Raw genomic sequence first — 20,570 nt, 5'->3', positions numbered from 1 at the left:
GGAATGTGAAGTCAAGTGGGCCTTAGGAGGCATCACTACAAACAAAGCTAGTAGAGGTGATGGAATTCCAGTTGAGCTATTTCAAATCCTGAAAGATGATACTGTGAAAGTGCTTCACTCAATATGCCAGCAAATTTGGAAAACTCAGCAGTGGCCACAGGACTGGAAAAGGTCAGTTTTCATTCCAATCCCAAAGAAAGGCAATGCCAAAGAATGCTCAAACTATCACACAGTTGCACTCATCTCACATGCTAGTAAAGTAATGCTCAAAATTCTCCAAGCCAGGCTTCAGCAATATGTGAACCGTGAACTTCCAGATGTTCAAGCTGGTTTTAGAAAAGGCAGAGGAACCAGAGATCAAATTGCCAACATCCACTGGATCATGGAAAAAGCAAGAGAGTTCCAGAAAAACATCTATTTCTGCTTTCTTGACTATGCCAAAGCCTTTGACTGTGTGGATCACAATAAACTGTGGAAAATTCTGAAAGAGATGGGAATACCAGACCACCTGACCTGCCTCCTGAGAAATCTGTATGCAAGGCAGGAAGCAACAGTTAGAACTGGACATGGAACAACAGACTGGTTCCAAATAGGAAAAGGAGTATGTCAAGGCTATATATTGTCACCCTACTTATCTAACTTATATGCAGAGTACATCATGAGAAATGCTAGGCTAGAGGAAGCACAAGCTGGAATCAAGATTGCTGGGAGAAATATCAATCTCAGATATGCAGATGACACCACCCTTATGGCAGAAAGTGAAGAAGAACTAAAGAGCCTCTTGATAAAAGTAAAAGAGGAGAGTAAAAAAAGTAAAAGAGGAGAGTAAAAAAGCTGGATTAAAGCTCAACATTCAGAAAACTGAGATCATGGCGTTTGGTCCCATCACTTCATGGAAAATAGATGGAGAAACAGTGGAAACAGTGACTGACTATTTTTCTGGGCTCCAAAATCACTGCAGATGGTGATTGCAGCCATGAAATTAAAAGACGCTTACTCCTTGGAAGGGAAGTTATGACCAACCTAGATAGCATATTCAAAAGCGGAGATATTACTTTGCCAACAAAGGTTCATGTAGTCAAGGCTTTGGTTTTTCCTGTGGTCATGTATGGATGTGAGAGTTGGACTGTGAAGAAGGCTGAGCGCAGAAGAATTGATGCTTTTGTACTGTGGTGTTGGAGAAGCCTCTTGAGAGTCCCTTAGACTGTGAGGAGATCCAACCAGTCTATCCTAAAGGAGAGGAAGTCCTGGATGTTCACTGGAAGGACTGATGTTGAAGTTGAAACTCCAATACTTTGGCTACCTGATGTGAAGAGCTGACTCATTGGAAAAGACACTGGGAAAGATTGAGGGCAGGAGGAGAAGGGGACGACAGAGGATGAGATGGTTGGATGGCATCACCGACTCAATGGACATGGGTTTCGGTGGACTCCGGGAGTTGGTGATGGACAGGGAGGCCTGGCGTGCTGTGGTTCATGGGATTGCAAAGAGTCAGACATGACTGAGTGACTGAACTGAACTGAACTCAATAGAATCATAATACTGTTTATATAGCAAGTTTAGTAGTTACTTTGAATGAATTTATTGTGTGCTTAAGTTACAATTTTGAATCTTTTTTGGTTTTAGATCTGCTGAATTGGGTCCTACTTTATTGACAAGACCTGGACAGCCAACACTTACCAGAGTGCCACCACCCATTCTTCCAAGGCCATCACAGCAGACAGGAAGCGGCAATTTGAACACTTTCAGACCTGCTTACAGTTCATTTTCTTCTGGATATGGTGCCTATGGAAATTCATTTTATGGAAGCTATAGCCCTTATAGTTATGGATATAACGGGCTGGGCTATAACCGCCTTCGTATAGATGATCTTCCACCTAGTAGATTCGTTCAGCAAGCTGAAGAAAGCAGCAGAGGTGCATTTCAGTCCATTGAAAGTATTGTGCATGCATTTGCCTCTGTCAGCATGATGATGGATGCTACTTTTTCAGCTGTCTATAACAGTTTCAGAGCTGTATTGGATGTAGCAAACCACTTTTCCCGATTAAAAATACACTTCACAAAGGTTTTTTCAGCTTTTGCATTAGTTAGGACTATAAGGTATCTTTATAGACGGTTACAGTGGATGATAGGTTTAAGAAGAGGCTTGGAGAATGAGGACCTATGGGCAGAAAGTGAAGGAACCGTGGCTTGCCTTGGTGCTGAGGACAGAGCAGCTAACTCAGCAAAATCTTGGCCAATATTCTTATTCTTTGCTGTTATCCTTGGTGGTCCTTACCTCATCTGGAAACTGCTATCTACTCACAGTGATGAAGTAACAGGTAAGAATAATAGAATGGGTTTAACAACCATGTAACAAGGATTTCCCTGGTGGTCCAGCAGTTAAGACTTCACCTTCCAACGTAGAGGGTGTGGGTTCAATCCCTGGTCAGAGAGCTATGATCCCACATACCTCACAGCCAGAAAACCAAAACATCCAAACAGAAGTAATGCTAAATTCAATAAAGACTTTTAAGAAATGGTATACATGAAAACAAAAAATACTATATATATGTATAAGTCTTAAATTTCAATAATAGATTAGTTAGCTTTTTTATATTCGTTTGTATTTAATCTTTTGATTGAGTTATTTTTTTTTTCAGTTAAGAACTTCAAAACTGGAAGAGGAACATACAGCAAAAACAGACTTGTTGATTTATTCTTTGTTAGTTCAGTTTAACAGCACACATTACTTAACTACTGTTCACAAAGTACTAAACTTGATGCTGTAGAAGATACAGAGATAACAGGGAATTAAATCCCTTATCCTTTTTAAAACATACTGAGAGAGAAGTGAGACACATATATAGGTAATTGTAGTGAGGCATAAAGAGTGTAAGGAGTATGACAGTTGGTGAGAAACATAAGATTTATGGAACCTTTTTTATATGCAAGACACTGTGCTAAGTATTTTGAGTACTTTACTCATTTAATTCTTAAAACAATCCTAAGAGGAATTATTCTCATTTTATAAGTGATAGAACTGAAGTTCAAAGAAGTTACTTGCTCAGGGTCACATCTTTAATAAGCTAGAACCAAAACCAAAATGAGGCATCTTTGACTGTTAAGCCCCTACTCTGTCAACTGATACAGAATATTATCTCAATTTAGAATTGAAGCTGACATTTTTTGACTATTTGTATCTAGAAAGAAGTAGCATCTAAGTTAGATTTTGGAAAGACAGATACTGTTCCATCAGTTATGTAGGAAAAAAACAAGACTGTGAAGCAGATGGAAAAGCTTGAACAAAAGTATATAGGCAGGAACTATAAGAATTGTTCATCAACTGTCCTATAATATTAGATAGAAGGATACTGGGAAGTAAAGCTGAGAAATTATATTGGAACCTAGAAATGGACGATCTTAATTTCCACGGAGAGGAGTCAAAAGATGAAGCCTCCTGTAAGAGAGTAGGAGAGGATACGATCCAAGACAGGTGAAAAGGAGAGGTGATTTTTTAATCTGAGGCCAGAGAGGGAGCATGTGTCCATTAGTAAAGTTTTATTAGAACACAGCCACATTCATTCATGTGCATTTTATTATGGCTGCTTATGTACTGAAAGACCAGAGTTGAGTAGTTTATAACAGAGACCCTATGTTTGTTGGCACTCTTGTTGCCTTGCACTTGTTCTACACACTGCATATCTCAGTATTATAACTTGACGATGTATTGAGTGTGACATGTATTGTTAAACTGCAGTACATATTTCTTATTATGAGTGCAGACATACCTCATGAGAAAAGAACAGTGAAGTGTACTTTGAATGTCACACTTTGAAGGTACAGTATTGTCTGGATTATTCTAGTATTAGGTGGCAAAGCATTGCATTTGTTATGCAGTGACAACATAGCTATGTTAAAGTGATACAATATACATCACCATTCCCAGACTGAGCACTCATCACAGTATTCCCAACTGACAGGAAGTCAACAGTCAGAAAAATCAGAAAATTCAAAATGGGATATCTCATCAGAGCAGAATTCCCTCACCTGTAAACAGGGTGGGGCAGAAGGAACAAACAAAGAAAAAATAAGCCTTCAGTCAAAGTAAGTTTCTGAGAGGCTTCTTTGTCAGATTAGCAAGGAAATCTGTTTACCACTGGTTATTGCAACAACCAAGGAAATATGTTCAGAGAAAGTAAACTTGTTTGAGACTATTAACATTTCAGGGAGAACAGTTTCTGGAAGAGTATTTGAAACAACAGCAATAGTCATTTTAAAACTAGGCAAATGGATTTACTTGGCTTGAATGGATTTACCTGGCTCATGAGGACCCAATAGATACTGATACTGTTTGGTAGTTTATTGGAAGAGTACTGTTGAATTTGAAATGATTGAAGGTGTTGCCTCTGTGAACAGACTGCAGGGAACAACTACAGATGAGTATTTTCAAAGCAGTTGGAAAACACACTAATCCAACCCAACTTGAAGTTACATCTACAGAGATGTATTGTAACTAATGGTAAAAATTTGTGTGTAACAGAAGACTGGGCAGGACAAAATTTACAGAATTTTGAAAATACAGTTTTTAAAGCCGATAGTTATTTATAGTATTCTTCATCAGCAGGTACACTGCATAAAATATTTGAATTTATCATATCTTATTGAACTAGTAATGTCAAAGATGAACTTCAGTCACTCTTGTGGACATAACTGTTATCAGTTCTGTGAATTTTTATTAGGAGAAGACACTGAAGATACTGACTTGCCCTACCATACAGCAGTGAGATGACTGAGCAGTCAGTGGTTAAATTTTATTACTGTTTTGGGAGGATCAAGGCCAAGATTGAAATTTTTCTGAAAAACAAGAATCACCATGAGCCACTAATAGAAAACACTAAGTGGCTTTGGAAATCAGTCTTTGCTTCAGACTTGGTAATCTTCTTAATGAGTTCAACCTAAAACTGTAAGGCAAAATAGCATTGGAGTAAAGTCACTTTGACAACAACTAATATCATTTGAATCACAAGTAGTGTCACATTGCTTTTATACATCATAGATTGTCAAAAGTTAATGAAACAAGATTTCCATTCCTACATAAATTTGCAGCAGTTATACTTTTCTGTGTCATTCTGCAATTCAGAGGTGTTTTTGGACCTCCATACAAGAGAAGGCAATGGCACCCCACTCCAGTACTCTTGCCTGGAAAATCCCATGGATGGAGGAGTCTGGTAGGCTGCAGTCCATGGGGTCGCTAAGAGTCGGACACGACTGAGCGACTTCACTTTCACTTTTCACTTTCATGTATTGGAGAAGGAAATGGCAACCCACTCTAGTGTTCTTGCCTGGATAATCCCAGGGACGGGGAAGCCTGGTGGGCTGCCGTCTCTGGGGTTGCACAGAGTCGGACACAACTGAAGCGACTTAGCAGCAGCAGCATGCAAGTGTGTAGGAAATGTCCATATTTCAGAACCCATTTAACTGCCATTGAAGACCTTCCATTTAATCTTCATTTGAAAGTGATTAGTTTTTAATGAAATGACATGTTAAAAGGTTAATATCAGAATTTAACTATTCTATGCGTTTCACCTTCTTAGGAGAATATGCTTATTAAAATCCCATATTCAGTGGATTGGTATTAGAATTTGGCAATACATATCTTTGTGAAAAAACATTTTCAAAATGAGATACCTTAAATCTCATTAAAAATTAGTGTCAACAGATGTATATTTGCAATTGATAATAGATGATAGAAAATATTATCTTTGAACCCCAAATTAAATGAAATATTATCCTACCCCAAAAAGATTCCACTCTTTACAATAGACCTATATTACAAAAAAAGAACTCAATTATTATATTTTGAATTTTTCATAAAATTTATGGAAAAATTTTTTCTGTCATTTTATAAGAAACTACACAACATGTTCAATTTTGCCTCATGGCCTACAAAGCTTAAAATATTCCCTATCAAAATTATTTTACTCTATAAAAAAAATTGCCTACCCCTGGCTTAAAATAAGGAAACTAGAATTTGGAACTTAAAAGGAAAAAGTTTGTAAAAGATATTGAACATATTGTTGATCTTACATAGTGTTAATTGTGGAAATTACTTTGTGGGACAGCTTTTCTCTTGGCAAATAAATTTATATAGTTTGCAAACCACAGCCACTGGAATATCTTTTTTTTTAACTTCCATTCATGGGGTCACAAAGAGTCAGACACGACTGAGCGACTGAACTGAACCTAATCTTAATTCTTAATTTGGTTTATAGACAATACCAACTGGGCAAGTGGTGAGGATGACCATGTAGTTGCTAGAGCAGAATATGATTTTGTTGCCGTATCTGAAGAAGAAATTTCTTTCCGTGCTGGTGATATGCTGAACTTAGCTCTCAAAGGTAAGAAAACATGAATAAATGGGAATTATCTGTGCACTTTTAGAATTTGTAAACGTATTGAAAACTGCATTAAAGCATCATGGGGGACAAAAAGGATCTTGGTCACTGTTAGTTAACTCAGAGGTAGTTACTAGAATTTATTTTTGTCAGTGTAAACCTTTGAAATCTGGGGGAATGGGAGAGAAATGTCCCAGCAAAGTTGTTCCTGTATTTCACTGAGATAAGGAAAGATTTTGTTTATATGATCTCTTCTAAACTTAAAACATTTGAATTCCAAGTTAATTACCAACCCAAAAACATGAGGTAAGCACTAAATGTAATGAACCTAATAAACCAAAGTAATTGCCTGGCATCATCTAAAACATCCCTGTTGGTCTTTTGTTGCTGATACTAGTGTTGTTTTTTTACTTGAATCATGTTTGCCTTAGAGACTTCAACATGAATATTTAGGAATTACTGTCATAAAGTATTAAAGAACCTCAGCAAGAAATTTATAGACATTCAGGTTAATTTTCAGACCAGGTTGCTAATAATTTTTAATGGCTCTAAACAAAATGGCCTTTTCCTTCACTTTTCCCCAGTAACGATGATCAGAAGTTTTGCAGATTTACCAAAAAAAAAATGATTTTTTGTATGTGTGCATTTGTAGGGATTCAGTTTTGCTATGAAAAGTTACATTTTGTTGGTAAAGATACTAGTAACAATAATAAGAATGGTCATTTATAGACTGCTTAGTATTTACTAGGGAGAATTCCCTGGCAGTCCAGTGGTTAGAACTCAGTGCTCTAAACTGCCTAGAGCCCGCTAACTGCAGAGTGGTCAAAAAAAGAAAAAAATAAATGTACTAGACACTGTACATATTTCATTTAAACCTTATAATAATGCTGGGAAGTAAGTACTGTAATTATTCCTGGCTTACACATGAGAAAACTGAAACTCAGAATGAGTGAGTTGTCCAGTGTTACCTAAAATATAATGGAGATAGACTGTGAACCTAGATTTATCTGACTTCAGAACCTGTATTTTAATCACTTTGGCTGTTTTCCATGTGATCTGTTAATGGAAACTGCCATTTTATTGGTGTCAGTCACTCTTTACATAAGGAAGAAATATCTTCGGTGTTCAAATCATTAGTTTAATTTGGTAACTAGTTGAAAATCTTGGATCAAATTTGCTAAATCTCTGCCTCATCTCTTCACACACAAAACCCAGGCTTCCAAGAAAAAAATTTTAAATAATAAAATGTAAATTTAAGAAAAATTTTGGCTATTAAGTATTATATTCATGTTTTTCTTCTAGTCAAAATAGTGATTTACTTAGATTTCAAAAGAATTCTTTCTTTTTAAGATTTATTGTTAGAGGAAAATACAGATAATTAGTTTTAATAAATTAAATTTAAAGTAAAGATCAAATGTGGATTCTTCCAATTATAATATTCCAGAAAATTTTTATATCTCAGATTATTGTTCAACTAATAGTGCCTTTTAACACTTTGGCTTTGCTTCTTTACTTTATTCATTGCTAACATAGGTATGTTAGGGCATTTAGAACAAAGTCAGTCACAGACATGGTTAATTTAACTTTTTTTCCTTTTTATTATACAGAAACATGAAAATGCCATATTATGCCAGATTTACAGTTTTGAACTAAAACTTAAACAGCTTTTTAAAGACGTAAATAAAAATAGCACAACATTGTAAAGCAACTATACTTCAATAAATTTTCTTTTTAAATAGGTGAGAGTATTTATATAATCTTTTCTACTTTAAGCTTAGAGTATTAACTTTTTGTTATGTGGCCGTAAGTAACTGAGGTCTTCAATTTTTGTCCACCTTGGATTAAAATTAACATTCATTGTCCTTCAGGATTGTGAATTGCAATCACATAGAATGGATTTTTTTTAATTTCAGCGAAAAATATATAAAGAAAGCTGGCTTATATAAATGAATGTATCTATTTTCTATACTCACTCTAACTTATCAAGAAGTAGTGAGATACTCATTCCTTAAATTTCAATTTAAAATATGAAAAACATTGATGTTAATTTTCAGCTGTTGAGAGAACTGAATTTTTTTTCTTTATGAATGCACCAACTGACATAAACTTTATGTTCTTCAAGGCTGAAAAAATTTTTCATAAATACAAAATTTAAAATGTTATAAGAAGGGATCCTAGAATTGAGCCTAGTCATCTTGATTTTAAATATTCATATGCACTATTTATTTATGAGTATACTATATTATGTAAGTATAACACAGATTTTAACATTTTACTATCAATATTCTGTTGAACCCTCAAAGTATGTTATAATTACAAGGCTGTCTTTTCTTCCATCAGAGCAACAACCCAGAGTACGTGGTTGGCTTCTGGCCAGTCTTGATGGTCAAACAACAGGACTTATACCTGCTAATTATGTCAAAATTCTTGGTAAAAGAAGAGGTAGAAAAACAGTGGAATCCAGTAAAATTTCCAAGCAGCAACAGTCTTTTACCAACACAACACTAATTAAAGGAGCCACAGCTGCTGATTCTTTGGATGACCAGGAAGCTGCCTTTGAATCTGTTTTTGTTGAAACGAATAAGGTTCCGGTTGCATCTGATTCCACTGGGAAAAATGGAGATAAACAAGATCTTTGATAACTTTCATTGTTTGCCTGAAGTTGAACTATAGAGTACTTTTTAAAAATTTCTTCTTACAAAGAAATTAATCTGCAATCCAATGAAAACATTTGTTAATGACTATTTAAGATGTTTTGCTGCTAGAAATTATTAAAGTTGTACACTAGTATGTTGGTCTAGTGACCTGGTTATGTTTTACGAGTTATTGGACCATGAGGATATTTGTTTAGCCTAGATTATAAGATTATGGAGACTATCATTTTCATCTTATTTGAAACCCTGTGTTTCTCTTGAAAGAGATTGATGAACTGTAGAATACACAGTTTGCTACAGTAGGGATCACTAATACATTTTAAAATTCTAGTTTAATTGACTTGGAATCCTCAGGAATTGAGTGACAGCATGAGAACAGGCTAATTTTTCTACAACTTTAAATAAACTGAATAATAAAAATTTTCTGATGTGTATTACATCCAGTATTGGGTTTGCTTTAGGCAGTAGTAAAATGTTTTCACCCAACAACAATTAATGCTATTATGTTTTATTGTATTTTTGAAAATTTTATCTTAGAAAGGTTGCTAAAAGCATTGTGAAGGAAATGGTTCCAGGGTGATAGTAAGCCCGAATAGTTTTCCTTGCTAGTAAAAAGGCTATAATTTATCTTTCTTACAGATTGCTTCCTTTTCTTTAGAGGGTCATACGACTTTTTATATGTGTGACTAGTTTTCATCCTGGGTGAATTAGAATTCTTAATCTGAAAGATTTACTTTGTTTTTCTCCAGCCTAGACTCAAGTTCTTTAAGTTTGCAACTCAGTTCTAGCAGTAATGGTTTTAAATCTTTTCACAGAGTCTCTGCTTCTGCCTATTAAAATTATTTTTTAAATTCCATATTCAGGCTGTTCTTTAAACATTGAGAGTGTGTTACATTGGGTACATATTTCTTTTAGGTTCAGTTTTTACTACTGAGACTATAAATAAAATGGCTGAATTGCCATTTAGAATATGATAATATTATTTGACTTGTTTAGGAATGATTTTAGGTACAGTTAAATTTCAGTACACTGAATATTTCCCCACAAAATTGGAAAATTCATATACTTGCTATTACATTACAAAAATAATATCAGTTATACAGAGTATGAAAATACATTACAGATATTGTTGAAAACTTGAAATTATTTGACAAAGACTTTGATCTTTTTCTTATAGAGTTTATGTTCAACAACTAAGTAATTCTGGAATAATTCAAACTAAAACATTAGGAGCCAAGTATATGTATAATCAACATAGAATTTTACTAAATACTTCTTGGGAACCTCTCTTTTGTGACAATATAGTAAGTAATGTATCATTTAAAATACAATGTTGACCCCATGCAGAAAAAAGTAATAAAATAGTAAAATTGTTATCTAGACGTATTTTTCTAACACCTAGTTCTTCAAACCTTCAAGTTGAGGAGATTAAGTTCCTTATATACTATTTTCCATTTGTATTCTACAGTTAGAGGTTCTGCTTTGCTTTGTTAGAAAGTCATTTATGGAAATTTTGTTCTTGAAACAAATTTTGTATAAGACAAATTATTAAATTTGATGTTGAGACATCTAAATTGAATGCAAGTAGAGGTGAAATTTTGAGTTGGTGCTATTTAGATTAGAAAAGGGGTCTTTATGATTGCCATTAAAGATGTATAGGGACAAGAGTATAGCACAAAATAAATGAAAAAAACAATTTGACTTTTCTTATGGTTTTTTGTTTGTTTGTTTAAGAATGCTAAATTGCAACATACATTTTATGTACATTGTTTATGTCTAAAAATTCCTTTTATAATAAGAATCTAGAAAAGGAATTTAGGAATAAGCAGAGAAATTTTGTAACCTTTCTTATCATGACAGTTTTAGGTTTCAATATTGTTATTTTTAGAAACTTATTTAAGGACTGCTGCTTTGTAGAAATTACAAACAAACAAAAACATTTTCAATTAAATACAATAATCACAAGTTACAACAATAAAACAGGTTTCATTTAAATTTTTTTTCTGATTGTAGTTTATCAGTATAGAAAGGAAAAAGGTAAGCTTTATAAATTTTCATGTTTTAACATTTTATTTAGGTATTTGATTTAGTCTATCAGTGTGTCATATATTTACTTGAATACTGATGTCCTTTATCTTGTGCTAAGAACAAATGTTAAATGCAGTTAACATTTTATTTTTAATAGATTGTGAAGTTATTGGACAAATAAAAATATATTAAACTTGATTGACATTTTCTGAAGACAAACTGTTAACTCTTTACAGGATTGCAATTAATGTAAAAGTCTGATTTTCATCATATCATTGTGTATATTAGCTACTGCAGATCCATGTGTCTTTTCTATTGTGATTAAAGAAAATATTGAATTTACACTTATATAAAACTTACCTTTAAGATGAGTTAACTCATTATTGACTGGGGAATTTTTGAAGAAACTAACGCCTATGGCCAACAGTTTTTATTTCTGCCACCCAAAAGTTAATTCTGTTATTTCACTAGCTCTCTTTGGGTTATTACACTCAGTAGTTATACCTGACACACCTGTAAAGTCTCCAGCCCAGTGAGTTTCATTTTCACTTTCTGTATCAGAATCCATCACTCAGGTTTTTCGTCTTTTTTTTTTTTTTTTCTTTTTTCTGTCAGAATCAGAACTGTATTCTGAAGAACTATCATCTTCTGAGACACTAGTATATATGTCCCTTACACAATCAGAGAAAGTATCTACATAAAATTCACTGAAAAATGCTTCTTCCACAAAATTTCATGATGCATCATTTTTGAAAATTTTATGAAATAAACTTGCATTTAAAATATACACAAGGTTGGAACAAAAACCCAACAGAGCAAAATGGGAATGATAATGACAATCATAAGTTGTATAATAAGCCGTTGATCAATTTTAAGCTCTAACAACTTTGCACAGTGCTGCTGATTATATCACTTTGATACGTCTCCAGTCAATAATGTATTAGAATAAGACCTCATAAAATAAATAAATTTCTATTAAAAAAAAAAAAAAGACCTCAGATCTAGGTTTTGGGAGACCTAGATTCTAGTCTGGACAATACTTACTATAATATTTACTTACTGTAAGATTATTTTTCAGTTTCCTCATTGATAACATTGGTGATAGCTGCTATATCTACCTCACATAAGAGTGCTTTTTTAAAAAAATATAAATCAAAAGAGATTATGGCAGCTATATATTTTGTGATTTTTTTCCATGTTTATTTAAACTTTTCACATCCTGTTCAAATGGCACAAGGTATTATATCAATCTCAAATTTCACATTCACACATAATTAAAAGTTGAAATTAGTTCACTAGTACTTATAACTTTGCCTGAAATGTAATTTTAAATTATTTTGCTGAATACCTGAACAGCCCAGAAAAATGCAGTGGAATATTTATTCAACACAAAGAAATTTTGGTTTTTAAGCATTGCCTTGAAGTTGTTTTTATGTAGGTTATCTCATTTGGGAGAAGGAACTGTTTCTTTTAAATTAAGACAGCTAAGTCATGAATCCTCTGGAGTACTTACTATATTATGCCCTATGAATAGTTTTTCACATTTAAAGAGGTAATGTTTTAAGTATTCTAACCTAACAGTGTTTCTCTCCTCATATAAATTGTCTTGTTTTCTAAGAATTTCACATGCTCAGAATTGATTCATTGATTACACTCTAATAATGACACCAGTATCATTGGTCTAGAAAATCTGTAGTTTTGTTCTGCTTCATTTTACCCTAATACTTTTTTTCATCTGCTGCCTGCAATTCCATACTCTCCACTCTCTTCTGTATTTAATGTTTATCCTTCCAAGCCATCTTCTAAATTTTTCACATATTTCTTTTAAAAACTGTATGATAACATTTATTTTGTATAACTTTTCAATTTTATATAAGAGATATTATGGTATAAAACTCATTTTCTAACTTTCATAAAACATTTGGATTTTAGGAACTATTCGTCTTACTGTATATAACATGGTTTCTGATGCACATTATTCTGTTATATTCACATACTATAGCTTATCTTTTCCTCTAGTCATAGATACTCAGGTTATTTCCAGCTGTTCACACTTATACAAACTTGTACGTTTCTTCTTATGACTCTGCCCTTTAGTTTCTTTGGTATATATGTCCTAGAGTAGATGGCTGGTGTTTTGAGTATATGCATATTTAATTTCAGTTAGTAATGCTGGATTGTTCTCATGAATGGTTGTACAGTTTGCACTTACACCAGCAAGACACGAGAATATCGTTTCCTCTACATCTTCAGCAGCATTTGATATTTTCTGATTTTGTATAATCTGCTATATATGAAATTGTGTGTTGTCTTAATCTGCATTATCTGATTACTAATAAGCCCACACATATACTGTATTTTTTTTAATGACTGCACCGGGTCTTCATTGCTGCATGCGTACTTTTCTCTGGTTGTGGCAGTTGGGGGCTACTCTCTAGTTGTGATGCCCCGGCTTCTCATTGTGCTGGTTTCTCATGCTGTGAAGCATGGGCTGTAGGCACGCAAGTTTCAGTAGTTGTGGCTCACAGGCTCCAGAGCACAGGCTCAGTAGTTGTGGCACATGGGCTCAGCTCTCCCATGGCATCTGGGATCTTCTTGGACCAGGGATCAAACACATGTCTCCTGTGTTGACAAGTGGATTCTTTACCACCAAGCCACAAGGGAAGCCCTGAGTATATACTTTTTAGTCATTCTGGTTTCCATTCTATGGATTGCCTATACTTACAGACAATGGATGGCCTGTACTTATGTCCATTTTTCTATTGATTTTTCTTTCTTGTTGATTATAGTGCAAGAAATTCTGTATTCTATGTAATGTTTCCTTGTTAGGTGCACATGTTAGAAATAACTTGGGCTTGTCATTTATTAATAATTCTTGTCTTTGGTGTCATTGATGGAATAGCAATTTTGCTTCCAGTTACATTTTTTAGGTCTTTATTAGTGTTATAGTTTTATATTTACATTTAATTTAGCTGGAGTTTAGTTTTGGATATAATCAGTCAGTCAGTCAGTTCAGTCACTCAGTTGTTTCCAACTCTTTGTGAGCCCATGGACTGCAGCATACCAGGGTTGTCCATCACCAACTCCAAGAGCTTGCTCAAACTCATGTCCATCAAATTGGTAATGCCAACCAACCATCGCATCCTCTGTCATCCCCATCTCCTCTTGCCTTCAGTCTTTCCCAGCATCAGGGTCTTTTTCAATGAGTTGGCTTCTTGCATCAGGTGGCCAAAGTACTGGAGCTTCAGCTTCAGCATCAGTCCTTCCAATGAATATTCAGGACTGATTTCCTTTAGGATGGAGTGATTGGATCTCCTTGCAGTCCAAGGGGCTCTCAAGAGTCTTCTCCAACACCACAGTTCAAAAGCATCAATTCTTTGGCGCTCAGCTTTCTTTATGGTCCAACTCTCACATCCATACTTGACTACAGGAAAAATCACAGCTTTTACTAGGCGGACCATTGTTGGCAAAGTAATGTCTCTGCTTTTTAATATGATGTCTAGATTGGTGATAGCTTTTCTTCCAAGGAGCAAGTGTCTTTTAATTTCATGGCTGCAATCACCATCTGCAGTGATTTTGGAGCCGAAAAATTAAACTGTCACTATTTCCATTGTTTTCCCATCTATTTGCATGAAGTGATGGGACCGGATGCCATGATCTTAGTTTTCTGAATGTTGAGTTTTAAGCCAGCTTTTTCCACTTTCCTCTTTCACTTTCATCAAGAGGCTCCTTAGTTCTTTGCTTTCTGCCATAAGGGTGGTATCATCTGCATATCTGAGGTTATTGATATTTCTCCTGGCAATCTTGATTTCAACTTATGCTTCATCCAGCCCAGCATTTCGCATGATGTACTCTGCATATAAATTAAATAAGCAGGGTGACAATATAGAGCCTTGATGTACTCCTTTCCCAACTTTGAACCAGTTGGTTGTTCCATGTCCGGTTCTAACTGTTGATTCTTGAACTGCATATAGATTTCTCAGGAGGCAAGTAAGGTGGTGTGGTATTCCCATCTCTTTCAGAATTTTCCACAGTTTGTTGTGATCCACACAGTCAAAGGCTTTGGCATAGTCAATAAAGCAGAAGTAGATGTTTTTCTGGAACTGTCACTTCTTCATTGATCCAGTGGATGTTGGCAATTTGATCTCTGCTTCCTCTGCCTTTTCTAAATCCAGCTTGAACATCTGGGAGTTCACAGTTCATGTACTGTTGAAGCCTGGCTTGGAGAATTTTGAGCATTACTTTGCTAGTGTGTGAGATGAGTGCAGTTGTGTCGTAGTTTGAGCATTCTTTGGCATTGCCCTTCTTTGGGACTGAAATGAAAACTGACCTTTTCCAGTCCAGTGGCCACTGCTGAATTTTCCAAATTTGCTGGCATATTGAGTGAAGCGCTTTCACAGCATCATGTTTTAGGATTTGAAATAGCTCAACTGGAGTTCCATCACCTCCACTAGCTTTTTTCATAGTGATGCTTCCTAAGGCCCATTTGACTTAGAATTCCAGGATGTCTGGCTATAGGTGAGTGATCACACCACCGTGGTTATCTGGGTTATGAAGATCTTTTTTGTATAGTTCTTCTGTGTATTCTTGCCATCTCTTCTTAATATCTTCTGCTTCTGTTAGGTCCATACCATTTCTGTCCTTTATTGTGTTCATCTTTGCATGAAGTTTTCCCTTGGTGTTTCTGATTTTCTTGAAGAGATCTCTAGTCTTTCCCTTTCTATTGTTTTCCTCTATTTCTTTGTATTGATCTCTGAGGAAGACTTTCTTATCTGTCCTTGCTATTCTTTGGAACTCTGCATTCAGATGCTTATACCTTTCCTTTTCTCCTTTGCCTTTCACTTCTCTTTTCTCAGCTATTTGTAAGGCCTCAGACAACCATTTTTGCCTTTTTGCATTTCTTTTTCTTGAGGATGGTCTTGATCACTGCCTCCTGTACAATGTCACGAACCTCTGTCCATAGTTCTTCAGGCACTCTATCAGGTCTAATCCCTTGAATCTATTTGTCACTTCCATTGTATAATCGTAAGGGATTTGATTTAGGTCATATCTGAATGGTCTAGTGGTTTTCCCTACTTTCTTCAGTTTAAGTCTGAATTTGGCAATAAGGAGTTCATGATCACACAGTCAGCTCCTGGTCTTGTTTTTGCTGACTGTATAGAGCTTCTCCATCTCGGCTGCAAAGAATATAATCAAAGAATGTAATATACCTCAGGAGCAGATGTCAGCCTGGCTCATGGGCCCCGGGATCCAAAACTATTAGATATATTATGAGATATGAATTCAACTTATTCTCCAGCTAATCATTAAAATGGTTATTAATAAAACCACTTCTCTCTCTCTAGAGGAAAATTATCTTGGATTTACCTTCTTAGCACTATTTCCTTGAAATTGTGGGTTAAGATACACAAGGAATGCCAGCTGTTTATCCAGCAGCATATATTTAGTTGCAAAAAGCACAAACTTTGACATTTCTCTGAGTGAGATATAACTGGTAACCAAGCTTGCGAGGAACCCGCCCTCAGGGATTTTTACACCATAGTGGTTCCCGTGGCATATGAGGCTTGCCTAAGGTGGAGGCCAGGTTTACTGTACTGTGCCCTTTCCGGCAAGCTAAGTGACCTTAGTACCAAATTATATCCTTTTGAGTCTTGTGAGTATGAATATCTGCTGGGCACGCAGAGTAGAATTGTAAGTTTTTTCTAACACCATCTGTTAAATCCATTTTTCACCCATTTCACTATATACCAATTTGTCATAAACATGAAACTTGGGGCTCTCCATTCTGTTATTGATGTCAGTTCCTTTCCCAGTATAATATTGTCTTAATATAACTTTGTAATATGTCTAAATAGCTGAATCTTTTTGTTCTACTTTGATAGAATTAACTTTTGTCAATTTTTTTTACTATCCTTTTAGTCAAGTTCCCAAAAACAAGGTGCTGAAATTTTTACTGAATTTGCAGGTTACTTTAGAATTAACATTTTTATAAAGTCAAATCAGGGTATGTTGATCTTGTATTTGTAGCTTTGATGAATGCTTTTTAGTTCTAAAGTTAGTGAATCTCTTTGGTTGTCTGTGAAATACAAATAATGAATTTTATTTCTTCCTGAAAGGCCTTATACCTTTCTTTCATTTTGACTGTTTCAGCCAGGTTGCCAGTCTCTATTTGAGAGAGCTGTGGTAGCAGGCATTTTTATCAAATTTCTACTTCAGATTCTAAACTTGCTCTGTTAAATGCTATGTTTGCTGTGAGTTTTGTGCTAGTTAGTCTTTTTCAAAAGAAGTTCCTGTTTATTGATATTTTATATATGCCTTTGTTCAGGTGTTTTTTTTTTTTTCACCTTTAGTTATAGTAATATAGAGAATAACATTGATTTCTGATATTGAGCTGTTCTTGCATTCCTACTTGATGTTATTTTTTAATGAAATGATTTATGAAAAATACACATATAAATGAGTATGGTGGTTTAGTTGCTAAGTTGTGTCCGACTCTTGGGACTCCATGGCCCGGGAACCTACCAGGCTCCTCTGTCCATGTGATTCTCCAGGCTACTAGAGTGGGTTGCCATTTCCTTCTCCAGGGGATCTTCCCAACCCAGGAATCAAACCCTGTCTCCTGCATTGCAAGGAGATTCTTTACCGACTGAACTACAAGGGAAGCCCATGAATGAGTATAGACGATGATTAAAAGTGGGGTATTATGCAGAAATGTAACTGTGTGTTCAGAAGGCAGAATTGCCACTATTTGATGAGGTGTCCTAGAAGAAGATAAGCTGAAAATGGGCTCTGGGTCATGGTCTGGCCTCATTTTCTCTGATATTTTACAAAACCTTTTCTGGAGAAAGTCATTCAGCTAATACTGGGAAACCTAGGGTTATCCACATTTTATGTACTGGGTTGGTGGGAAAGAGCGTTTGATTTTTCCATACAATAGTACAGAAAGACCCAAACCAACTTTCTGGCCAACCCAATATTTTGAAAGATGTGCCAGCACCTAGAACTAGATACCTGCCTGTAACACAATCAGGAGGATAGGGCTGCTTAGGCTTTTCCACTTTTAACTTCTGGTGGCTATCCTTCAGCACTCAGGAGTAGGTCAAAGCAGAACATTTGTGTGTTCTTAAAAGATCCAGGGAGCAGAAGGAAAGAGCTAGAGCATCAGCAAGCCAACTTAGGTCAGGCTCACCCAGGCATCGTCAGATTTTTTTGAAAATATGGTACCACATAAGAAAGCATTATGTTGAAGTCTCGAATCATTCTGCACAAATCTGAACTGGCCACTCTCTTCGCCTGGTACAGTTATCCTGGATTTTGTTTTTATTTTCCTGAAGAGTCCTATGATCTTTCTATTTCTATACCCTACTCTTATGTCTCTTGGTTTACTCTCTTTGATGTAAAGCACATTTAGCAGCTTCCTGAGAAAGGCTCTATGGGAGATGAAGTATGGGTCCTTGAATGTCTGGAAATTGTCTTGAATTCTGCTCTCGGTTTAAATAATACTATGATATAAAATTCCAAGCTGGCTGTTGTTTTCCGTTAAAAATTTGAAGGGATTTTCTGTTGTCTCCAGCTTCCATTGTGACCACTGAGAAGGCTTGAAGCTGGTTTGATTCTTGTTCCTTTATACGTGCCCTATTTTGTTTTTGTTTGTTTTCCCCTCTAGAAGCTTGTAGGATCCATCTGAAGATAGTAATGATTGTAAGTTACTTTGTTTTCAGGTTTCTATTTTGTTATGTAGTCTTTTCCCCCCTGTATTACTGTGTATGTATTTATGTTTTATCTCTATCACAATAAAGATTTTCTCTCAGGTTTCTGCTGAACTTTGGTTGTTGGCGTATGTTTAAGAATAAGAGGCTGAACAGCTGATTGAAGGCTTTGAGCAGACAGGCAGGGCTTGTTGTCAGTGAACTTTGTGATAAAGCCAATTCAGGGGGCATGACATAGGATTTGCTAATATTTCCCTGATTTAAACATTCTATCCAGTCTCAGGCACAGTGACCCACCAAACTTACAGAATGGTCAGGGAAACAGACCAGAAACTCTTCAACTTTAGGCAGGTAGGCAGCTCCAATGAGAGTGGAAAGCTGCATGTGTATGGTTTCTCCTTCCAAACTCACCATTCAGCTAAATCATTCCTCACCTGAGAAGCTGCTGATAAGAGAGAGGGAAGGAGAAAGAGACACCAGTGTTATTATAGAGAAATACTGCTATGTGAAAACAGAGAGTAGGGAATTGTGGTAAATTGAACAGTGTGTTAAAAGTGAATGTATATTTTAAATTTATATTTGCTTGGGGGAGGTCTCTTTGCTGTTTCTAAGAGAAATACATGTAAAAATCTCCAATTGTTGATATATTCTCATGGTTTTGTCAGTTATTTTATTTACTTTTGCTACCTTATAAGTTTTGTACTTAGCATGCTTTCTGTTTTTGTATTTGCTTTTTAATAGATCAGATTTTATTCTGCAGGTTTGGAAGCTATACATTCTATTTTTATTCTCCTTGTGGTTATTTCTAACCCATATTTATGATTACCTTTCTCTACCAGTATTTAAAGTTACCAACATGGAGTCTTACAGTAACACAGAAGTATTGACACACTGTCATTCTCCCTCCTTCCCCCATACACGTTACCTGTTGTCTCTCTGCTCCTCTTCACCCATGTTGATATCACTTAGAGTGTTTATCCCAGTTAATTTTTCATTTTGAATATTTGCTAATTGAACAAATAACTTTTCTGAGGTTGCTATTTATTTCCTGTATAGATTTTATCCATTCATTTATGTGTTTATTCATCAAATTAGTATAATCACCTGGTTTTAAAAACACATAAGGAAATAAGAGCAGTGACTTGCCTCACTCCAAAGTCCAGATCCCAGAATCAATTGTGTTTAACTCCATACTGTTGTTTTTACCTTCTTACTTGTAAGTAATGTGCTCACCTTGCTGTTTTGACTTACCAATGTTAGAGGTTATCTATTACCCTCTCCTTCCCACCCTCCATGGAGGATTTGACTGCCTTTACTACTATCCCACTCTTCCTCTCACCCCTCTTCCTAATATTATTTTAATTTTTAGTCAGTTCTGTTCAGTTACTCAGTCATGTCCGACTCTTTGCAACCCTGTGGAATGTAGCACGCTAGGCTTCCCTGTCCATCACCAGCTGCTGGAGCTTGCTCAAACTCATGTCCATCAAGTTGGTGATGCCATCCAACCATCGCATTCTCTCTCGTCCCCTTCTCCTCCCACCTTCAATCTTTCCCAGCATCAGGGTCTTTTCCAGTGAGTCAGTTCTTCGCATTAGGTGAGCAAAGTATTGAAGCTTCAGCTTCAGTGTCAGTCCTTCCAGTGAATATTCAGGACTGGTTTCCTTTAGGATTAACTGGCTTGATCTCCTTTTGATATCCTTGTGCTCTAATTTTTAGTCAAGTCACTGAAAATGTTTGCATTATTGTGACCGTGTAAATATTGTTTCTTTCTTCCCTGTTGTTCATTTCATACATTACTTTCT

General features: G+C 35.5%; 1 protein-coding gene across 1 annotated transcript in view; it reads left to right on the top strand.

The window, feature by feature from the left end:
- PEX13 (peroxisomal biogenesis factor 13) overlaps positions 1-11,418 on the top strand; it is a 32,995-nt gene extending 21,577 nt beyond the window's left edge. Inside the window, exons 2-4 of the mRNA XM_005889036.2 lie at positions 1,627-2,321; positions 6,255-6,380; positions 8,718-11,418. Coding sequence (XP_005889098.1) covers positions 1,627-2,321; positions 6,255-6,380; positions 8,718-9,016 — 1,120 coding nt within the window. The 3' untranslated portion in view covers positions 9,017-11,418. The remainder of the gene's footprint in view (positions 1-1,626; positions 2,322-6,254; positions 6,381-8,717) is intronic.
- Positions 11,419-20,570: the final 9,152 nt, after the last annotated feature.

This window comes from Bos mutus, chromosome 11, assembly GCF_027580195.1.
Source record: "Bos mutus isolate GX-2022 chromosome 11, NWIPB_WYAK_1.1, whole genome shotgun sequence".
Lineage (NCBI taxonomy): Eukaryota > Metazoa > Chordata > Mammalia > Artiodactyla > Bovidae > Bos > Bos mutus.
Note: the sequence above shows the minus strand (reverse complement) of the source record. Positions and strands in the feature narration are given on the sequence as shown.